The sequence below is a fragment of the Chlamydomonas reinhardtii genome, chromosome 15 (genome assembly GCF_000002595.2).
Source record: "Chlamydomonas reinhardtii strain CC-503 cw92 mt+ chromosome 15, whole genome shotgun sequence".
Classification (NCBI taxonomy): Eukaryota; Viridiplantae; Chlorophyta; class Chlorophyceae; order Chlamydomonadales; family Chlamydomonadaceae; genus Chlamydomonas; species Chlamydomonas reinhardtii.
This window is the reverse complement of record NC_057018.1, coordinates 1,662,429-1,671,461: the sequence shown is the minus strand read 5'-3', so window position 1 is coordinate 1,671,461 and position 9,033 is coordinate 1,662,429. Positions and strand designations below refer to the sequence as shown.

At 61.3% G+C, this 9,033-nt stretch overlaps 2 protein-coding genes across 2 annotated transcripts in view; both read right to left on the bottom strand.

The window, feature by feature from the left end:
* Positions 1–3,693, bottom strand: part of CHLRE_15g644051v5 (uncharacterized protein) — a 29,108-nt gene extending 25,415 nt beyond the window's left edge. The window contains exons 1-7 of the mRNA XM_043070729.1: positions 3,187–3,693; positions 2,869–2,929; positions 2,402–2,477; positions 1,994–2,037; positions 1,338–1,420; positions 710–805; positions 55–138 (exon numbers count right to left, since the gene is read on the bottom strand). Coding sequence (XP_042916556.1) covers positions 55–138; positions 710–805; positions 1,338–1,420; positions 1,994–2,037; positions 2,402–2,477; positions 2,869–2,929; positions 3,187–3,582 — 840 coding nt within the window. The 5' untranslated portion in view covers positions 3,583–3,693. The remainder of the gene's footprint in view (positions 1–54; positions 139–709; positions 806–1,337; positions 1,421–1,993; positions 2,038–2,401; positions 2,478–2,868; positions 2,930–3,186) is intronic.
* A 1,199-nt stretch (positions 3,694–4,892) lies between these two features.
* The window catches only part of CHLRE_15g644050v5 (uncharacterized protein), a 6,092-nt gene continuing 1,951 nt past the window's right edge, over positions 4,893–9,033 (bottom strand). Inside the window, exons 5-9 of the mRNA XM_043070728.1 lie at positions 8,264–8,318; positions 7,609–7,967; positions 7,155–7,236; positions 6,600–6,824; positions 4,893–6,280 (exon numbers count right to left, since the gene is read on the bottom strand). Of these exons, the coding sequence (XP_042916555.1) occupies positions 6,137–6,280; positions 6,600–6,824; positions 7,155–7,236; positions 7,609–7,967; positions 8,264–8,318 (865 nt within the window). The 3' untranslated portion in view covers positions 4,893–6,136. The remainder of the gene's footprint in view (positions 6,281–6,599; positions 6,825–7,154; positions 7,237–7,608; positions 7,968–8,263; positions 8,319–9,033) is intronic.

Below are 9,033 nucleotides of genomic sequence, written 5' to 3'. Positions count from 1 at the left end.
TCCCAACCAAAAACACACGCCTTCTCCCCCCCTCCCAACCCCCTCTCCCCTCACCTGCGACACGGTGCGGCGGATGAGGAAGCGGTCGTACAGCGCGTCCAGCTCCTCCGACTCGGGCATCTCGTTGGAGGCGCCCACCTGCAGGGGGGGGGGGGGTTGGAGGGAGGGGCGGGGGGTTGTTACACTCATGATCAGTGATGGAAGTGGTTGGGGGGAGGTGCAAAGATGCAGGTGCAAAGATGGTTGGGAAAGCGGTACAGGATGCACTGAAGACTGCAGTCGAAGTCGAGGAGGGGTTACATTCATGATTAGTTAAGGAAGTGGTACAGGGGGGGAGGGTAGATGCATTCATGACCACAACGACCGGACGGTCCAGCCCGCCCCGACCTATTCACCCGCCCGCTCGCCCCCAGGGTCCTCGCCCGCCCCTCCCCAAACCACACCACCCTCCCATCCAGCGCCGACAACGCCCACCCTGCACCGCTTGGTTGCCCGGTCGGAAACTGCCCTGCAGTTGGTGGGGTCCTGATGATCCCCAGCCTTCCCGCCCCTGCCCAACCACATTCAACCCTCACATTCCCCCTCCTCGCTCTATTGCATTGGGTTTGGTTTAGTTTGGGCTGGTATTTACAACCCCCCTCCTATCCAGCGCCGACCACGCCCAAGCCGGGAAAGCGCCACTGCCCCCCGCACTACATCCGGGTCTCACCAGGCACAGCAGCGGCGCCTCCAGGCGCTGGTTGCCGTTGTCAAACAGGCGCTCGTTCAGCAGCGTCAGCAGCGCGTTCAGGATGGCGCTGTTGGCCTGTGGGTGTGTGTGTGTGTGTGTGTGGGTGGTGTCGAGTGGTGGTGTTGAGTGGGGTTGGGGGTTCGGGTTGAGGGGTCGGGTGGTGGTGTTGTTGAGTGGGGTTGAGTGGGGTTGGACAGGTCGGGTTGAGGGATCGGGTTGAGGGGTCGGGTTGAGGGGTCGGGTTAAGGGGGTCATTGGGTGCTGGGTGTGGTTGGTGTGTTGGGGAAACCCGACCGGCTGCGCGTGCGTGGCTGGTATGCGTGTGCGTGGGTGGGTTGGGGTGGGGGAGGGGGAGGGCACGTGGAGCTGTGGGAGCGGCAGAGGTTTGGGCTTGGGATTGAATTCAGCCTTGCCCCGTGCTCTTAACCCCGCCTCACATTTCCCAAACCCCTCCCAGTGCCCCCTCCCTCCCCACCTTGAAGATCTCGTCCACGAATATACCCCCCCCACCTCGTCCACGACTGTAAACCCCCGCATTTTGGTTTAGCTTGGGCTGGTATTTACAACCCCCCCCCCTCCAGTGCGCCCAGTGCCCCCCCCCACACACCTTGAAGATCTCGTCCACGAACGCCACCTCGCTGGTGGGCAGGTAGCCGTCCGTCTGGCGCACGTACAGGTCGTTCTCCAGGCCTGCAGCGAGCAGAGTGGAGTTGGGGAGTGGGGAGTGGGGAGTGAGGAGTGGGGTTAGCCACTCATGCGAACGGCGTGTGTTGAACATGGAACATGGCCGACGTCCATTTGGGGGACAGGGGAGCAGGGGCAACAGCAACTAGTGGCAGTGGCAGCAGGACCAGTTACACGGTGCTGCTTAAGCGTGGAGGCCGGTTTCAACATGACTCTGCACCTGCCACCTGCCTCATCGGTACCCAGACCCACCACTCTCCCTCCGCGCGCGACCCAGCGCGACCCCCTGTGGTGGGATCAGGCACATTCCCCACGACCCCAATCTCACTGGCCTGCCCCTTCATCCCCTTCCACCCCACCCTCACCACCACCACCATCGCCACCTTCGCCTCCATCCCACCAAGTCCCCCTGTGCTTTCCTCCTCAGGCAGCCCCATTCCCGACATCACACCACCACACCACACACACACAAACACACACACGCACACACACGCACACACATACACATTGGGCGGGCTTTCGTTTCGTTTTTTAACACACAAACACACACACACACACACAGTATGCTGCGCCACCCACCCTTCATGGACAGGGGGCCAAACAGCTCCTCGGGCACCGAGAAACTGCGCGCGTGTGATGGTGGGGGCGGCGGATTAAGGATGTCAGGCGGGCGGGGCAGGCGGACAGGTGGGTGATGCACACACGCGCGTGTCGACGCAACCTGCCACGCCCCAGCGCCCCCTCCTTTTTAAGCCCACGGCCATACCGACCCGCCTTCTTAAAACTTGCAGTGCATTCCAGTCCAGTGCGCTTTGCGGCTTGGTTCCCTCACGCCCCGCATCCCCGCACCCACCCCCTTAGCATGCCAGCGCCCCACACACCGAACCCCTCCACGCACCCAAACATCCACCTCCGCAATCCACCCACTCCCACCCACCCAGCTGACCCCCTCCACTCCCTCTTTTCACACACCCTCAAATCACCCACCGGGTCAGCAGGCGCTCAAAGTAGGTGCCGCCGCACAGCGACGACAGCCGGCGCGACAGCTCAGACTTGGCAGTGCCTGTGCGTGCGTGTTTGGAAGGAGCACGCGATGGTATGAGTGAAGGTGTTGTGTGTATATACATGGTGTGTTGGTGTTGATGGTTATGTGCTGGGCGTTGGCGTTATGCGCGTCGGCGTGTCGGGGCATGAGAGGTTGTGCGGGGGAAGGTGTCACGCGTACAGTGCACAAGGGAAGGGAGCGCAGAGCGGTGTTCGTGGGGACGGGTGGGGTGACAGGAGATGGATGGTCGAAGCTGACGGGCTCTGGGTCAAGACCCAATTGGCACGTGACGCCGTGAGAGCCATAGAGGGGCCATGTAGTGATAAGGGTGAGCCTTAGACGCGGGGGCGCGCAAGGTGAGGGCGAGAAGCCGCGGTGCCGAGCTACCGAGACCAAGTCTAGTGCTTACCGGGCGGGCCCAGCAGCAGCAAGTGCTCGCAGCATAGCGCGGCCAGCAGCAGAAGGCGCACCTGCAGTTTGGAAAAGGAGGCCGGGCGAGTCAGCGAAAGCGGGCCGGTCTTCAACCGAAAGAGAATCAAGAATGGGCCGACGCTTGCACACGACCCTTCCTGAGAAATCTTTAGATCTTCGCGACACAATTGCATGCAGAAGAGTCGTTTGATGTAGAAGCGGGCCTGGATCCGTCGTGGGCCGGGCCGGGGGAGCTTTCGGAAGTGGAATTCGGCTGGGGATGTTGCCCCTTACACCGCCGACCCAAACGGCTCACCTCGACATCCCTCTCCAGAAGTCCCTTGGACAGCTTCTGAATGGAAGCCACAACGCGCTTGCGGAGCTCCGAGTCGCTGGCAAAAGCGATTTGCCTTGCGGCCTCGTTGTTCTTGGTCACGGTCACTGCCACAGCCTCGTCCACTCGACCCGAAAGCTCCGAAATCATGCGCAGCATGGCAGTGTCCAGCTGGTCGCTGGGAGCGTCCGCCTTGACCGCCTTCGTTGAAAAAGATGGCCTACTTCCGCAAAAAGGGGACGGCGCCAAGCCCAGCTGCCGCACCACATGCATTTGGGATGAAGAAGGGTGCGCAGTTGCAATTGCCTTGGGCCTGACCCCGGCAGAGGCGCAGCGCGGCCCCTGCATCGCCGAAAACTTGCTTCCGGTGAGCTGCATGCTTGCGATCGAGGCAGGCCGTAAAGCAATTGGTGTAGGGAATGTAGTTGAGGGACGAAGACACGCCTGAGCAAGCTGCAGAAGCAGTCGTTAGCCGACGCGCGCGATTTCTCGATTGTGCCGTACCAGATGGGGCTGGCCAAGATGAAGGCTTAACTTCCCAGTTCTCCCATGGCGGGGGGAGAGGGTAAAGTTTGGGGCAACTTGGATTGGGCCGGCGGGTCGTGATGGCAAGTGCCTCGCCCTAACTTCAGAGTCTCCAGGTGTTCCCCGGTTCAGCTCTCCACGGTTCCCGCGCCCTACTCCCCCGCGCAGCCACCTGGTAGTGCATTTACTGAGGGCAGAAGCAAAATTCCATTCGTCGTATCCGAGCCCCCACTCACTCCGCCGTACTCCGCCGTTCCCCACCCTCGCTCCACGCTGCCCCGGCTGCAGGTCACGGCATCTTTTCTAAACTCTTTGTGCTCCAGGTCGGTTGCTGCAGCGGTCGAGGAACCGGGGGTGCCCCGGACCCAGTCCAAACGGCAGCAGCGAGCGGCAAACATACATACACCGCGCGCACCACACGCACCCGCAAACCGCAAGCCTTGCAGGCTAGCAGTGCGGAGTGCCTGACGCAAACTTATGCGTGCTGGCAATACTTGGCGGCAACATGGAGAGGCTTCAACTTAACTCCAAGACTATGCTGCTGCCTGATCCTACACCCATGCAAAAGCCTGCCGCGCCGCCGCGAACGCAGTGCGACTTGCAGAAGAATAAATGTCCCGGAGCACACACGGCGCCCGGACGGCGCCCGGCTGCAATGCATTCCGTACGAACTGGGTGGGAAATCCGGAAAGTTGTGGATTGTGGCTGGTCATACGGTAGTGGAAACCGGGCTGTGGCAGCAACTTGGTTGCGGCTGGCGGGGGGGTGTGTGTAAAGTTTGGGGCGGCGGCCTGTGCCGACAAGAAAGATTGGGCGTGATGGCAAGATGGGGCCCTGCCGCGCCCTAACTTCAGAGTCTCCAGGTGTTCCCCACAGGTTCAGCTCTCCACGGTTCCCGCGCCCTACTCCCCCGCTCAGCCACCCGGTAGAGCATTTACTGAGGGCAGAAGCAAAATTCGATTCGTCGTATCCGAGCCCCCACTCACTCCGCCGTACTAGTGGTTCCCCACCCTCGCTCCACGCTGCCCCCGGCTGCAGGTCACGGCATCTCTTCTTAACTCTCTGTGCTCCAGGCCGGTTGCTGCAGAGGGCGAGAGACTGGGGGTGCCCGGGACCCAGTCCAAACGGCAGCAGCGAGCGGCACACACATACACAGTGTGGGAGGAAGGCCTCTAAGTCCCACATACTGGGTAGCCCCAGCTCGTCATCAAGTCCTTTTACGGCGTTCCTGCTACGCACAGCCGCCTGCACCACCTGCACTCGCAGATCGCAAGCCTTGCGAGCTAGCACCTGACACGAACACACCGTATGCGTGCTGGCAATACCGTACTTGGCATCGAGGAAAGGCTCCAACTTAAGGCATCGTGGATAGGCTCCAATTTAACTCCAAGACTATGAATGCGACCAGGGGCACCCCTGAATGCGACAATACAAGAAGGGACAGTCCAAGACTATGCTGCTGCCTGATCCTACACCCAGGCAAAAGCCTGCCGCGCCGCCGGCCCGCCGCAAACGAAGCGCAACTTGTGGAAGAATATCCCGAAGCACACACAGCGCCCGGCTGCAATGCATCGCGTACGAATTAGGGTTGTCCAATCCCAAGAGAATATTGCCGTGCTGACACACCTTGCGGTGCTCTACATGCATCCCGATGCCCGCCTAGCGGCTTGTGAAAGGCGGTGTACTCATTTGGTTAGCTACCCGATAATAATGAAACTGCGGAAAGGGACGAACTCCCTCGTGCACTCCAGCACACAGCCACATGCTGGCAAGTTACCTGATCAAGACGGCGCAAGCCGCTGACTCTGCAAACCAGATCTGCAAACAGACCATAGCAAGGCACACACGCACTCCACCTTTTCCACCTGTTTCCCAGACGTTTGCTTTTTCACACACGCCACTGCATTCAACGTTCAACGTTCAATGTGTAGAGTTGCCTTCATCGCTGAAAGCCGAGTAAAGTTGAGAATAATCAAGCCGCCGTGTCGTCATTGTGCACGCACACACGCACACAATCAAGGTGCGAAAGTACTCTTTCAGTACCCTTCCTGAATTCCTGTATTAATAAAAGAAAGGTCGTGTTGCACACGCTGCTTCCATTTCGGAAGACATTGACGTGCTACGCAACACGCAACAATACCAACCAACACCCCGCCGCCGCCCGCAACCCAGCAAATTGTCACCGTGCCAGCCGCGGCTGCGTGCATGGCGGCACGCATCGCCACTCACACCGTTTCCGCCACGCACGCGCAATGCTGACGTGTCAACCCCTCAACAAGTCAAGGCAAGCCGCACGAGGCAACGAGTCGCAGTTGCCTGCGGCGTCGCCGCCTCAGGTGCCGCTTTAGCAGGCGGCGGCGCCCGCCGGTGCCCGCCCCTCCGCCCGGTCCCTCCGCCCCTTGATTTGTTACGCGGCTGCGCAGTCGCAGGCGTAGGGCTTGCGGTTCGCGGCCTTGTTGCCGGCGGTGCAGGTGGTGATGCAGATGCCGCGCCCCTGCGTCTCGATGAAGGAGGTGCAGCCGCGCTGCTTGGCGTAGGAGGTGCCGAACTCCTGTGTGCGTGCGTGTGTGTGTGTGTGTGTGTGTGGGTGGGTGAGGGGTGGGGGGTGAGTTTGCGGGAAATGGGGAGTGGTTGTGAGCAGTGGAATGGAGTTGTAGGAGTTGATGTGGATTCGCTGTGTGCGGGTGAGTGTGTGCGTGAGCAGCGAGGTTCGTTGGAGGTTTGGGTTCGGGTTTGGATTTGCGATTCAGGTGGTCGGGGTGGGTCGATTTCGGTCAGGTTTCAGAAGTAGTGGTTTGCGCCTTTGGCAGGTTGGCGCAGGACACAGCAGGACGCATGAAAACAGAAAAACGCAGCAGCAAGAAACTCACGTCGAATCCAATGTTGTAGGAGTCGGCGCAACTGCACCCGGTGGGCAAGCCAGTGACGGCTCGGGCGCCGCAGTCCTTGCGCAGCGGGTAGGACGGCGCGGCGGCGGGGCTGGGTGCGGGGCCGCTGCTACTGCCGCCGGCGCCGCTGCTAGTGCCGCCGGTGGTAGTGGTTGTGGGGTTGCAGGCGTCTGGGCAGTAGTCCCAGGACGTGCCAGTGGCGGTGGCCTGTGTGTGTGTGGGATTTGTTGGGGGGCGGGAGAGGTCATGTGTGTGTGTGTGTGTGTGTGTTAAGAAACAACAAATTGTGTGTGTTTTGTGTGTGTGTTCACGGGAAAGCGACAGGCGTGCGTGCGATTTACTGCCCTTGTGCTTCCACACGCCCATGCCCACACACGCAAGCCCCCCCCATACACACACGCCCTCCCACCCGCCCATACACACCCACCCTGCCTCCCATACACACACATCCACCCCACCCACCCATACACACACGCTCTCCCACCCATACACACACATCCACCCCACCCACCCATACACGCACACGCACGCACGCACCTGTCCCTTGGCCAGGGCGCACCACACGCCCTTGGGGTCGTTGGTGGGGTTGGCGCAGCCGGTGTAGGTGGCGGAGGAACCCCTGCGTGTGTGCGTGTGCTTGTGTGTGTGTGTGTGTATACGTGTATGTGTGGGTGCGTGCGGATAAGGACGTGGGTGGATGGTGGGTTGTAGATACCAGCTTGACACGACTTTGCCATTTGCTTGCCCCTGTCGGTCGAACTGCCCCTCCAAATATTCAGCAACTGCTGCTGCTGTTCCTTCAAGATTCCGTACGCACGGTCTACCACGTCCCTGAAAGAGAACATGATTGCGCCCCCCGCCCCCCCCCCCCCACACACACACTCCATAGCCGCTTGGGCGGGCTTCTTTTTTTGTTCGTCATGTCCCTGGCTAACACACACGCCCTCCCGCCCTCCCCCCCCCGCCCCCGCACCCTTACACACTCACGCACTTGATGGTCCAGGCCTTTGAGGTGCAGGTCAGGCCGCTCTTGGTGGCGGCGCCCGGGCCGCAGCTGGGCTTGGCGCCGCTGCTGCTACTGCCGCCTCCGCTGCTACTGCCACTGCCACTGCCGCCACTACCACTGCCGCCGCCGCCGCCACTGCTGCCGCCGCCGCCGCCGCCGCCACTGCTGCCGGAGCTACCGCCACTGCTACTGCCACTGCCGCCACCGCTGCTGCTGCTGCTACTGCCGCCACCGCTGTTGCTACTGCCGCCACAGGCGGGCACGCAGGTGTCCCACCAGCCATTGCGGGGACCCACACAGTTGCCGTCGGACTTGTCCACCGCACACCAAGGGCCGCGAGCATCCTGTGATACTAGTTGATCTTGTTAAACATGTGGTCGCTAGGTTTGCGTAGTTAGTTACGTCTAGGTGATAACAAACAAAACTGCATACTGCATAGGCAGCAGGAGATAGAGCAGCGATAGCGGGGAAATGGCACGTGTGCATGCAGCTGTAACGCAAAAGAAGCGTGCGTGCATGTGCATGTGTGTGTGTGTGTGTGTGTGTGTGTGCGCGCGCAGGTACAACTGGCTCTGTTGCTGTTGTACGGCGGCGTGGGCGGGTGTGCCATCCACGCACTGCACTGCTGCTGCCGTCGCACCTGGCCGCCGGGGGTGGTGACGCAGTCGCTGTAGGTGGTGCCGCCGCTCTTCCAGCTGGGCAGGCAGGTGCAGCCTGTGCGTGTGTGGGGTTGGAATCATGTGTTTGTTTGTTGATGTTGGTTTGTGTGTGCAGCCAAGTTGTGATGACCGGTTTACCGGTAGTTGATAATGGCACTTGAAGCACGCAGAGCCCGCTCATCAGCTGCTGAAAGACAAACTTGCACGGCTCATAAAGCAACACCGAAAAGCGCACACAGCAGCCTAGAAGCCCCCACGCAACACGCATGCAAATACTCACACCCACCCACACACACACACGTAGTACTGTGTGCTGCATTCGCAGGCATGCAACATGAACACCCTTTCCCTGCGCTTTGCACAGTAAAGCATCTTGCAGCCCCCCTCCCATCACTACCACGCCCACCCCCTCCCCCTACACACGACAAGACGCACCCTTGGTGGTCTTGCTGGCGCAGGGTGCACTCGCCGACCGCACGGCAACTCCACTCGATCCATCACCGGAGCCGGATCCGGATCCAGAGTCAGAGCCGGATCCGGATCCAAAGCCGGATCCAGAGCCAGAGCCGGACGAGGTACCAATGGAGCCAATGGCGGGCGCCGCCGCGGACGCCACCGCAGCCGGGGCCGGCGAGGGGGAGGGGGAGGGGGAGGGAGAGGGCGGCGGCGGCGGCGGGGGAGAGGCGGCGGGCGGCGCGGGCGGGGGGAAACGCGCCGCGGCAGGCGGGTTGATGGCGTAGTATTGGGCCCA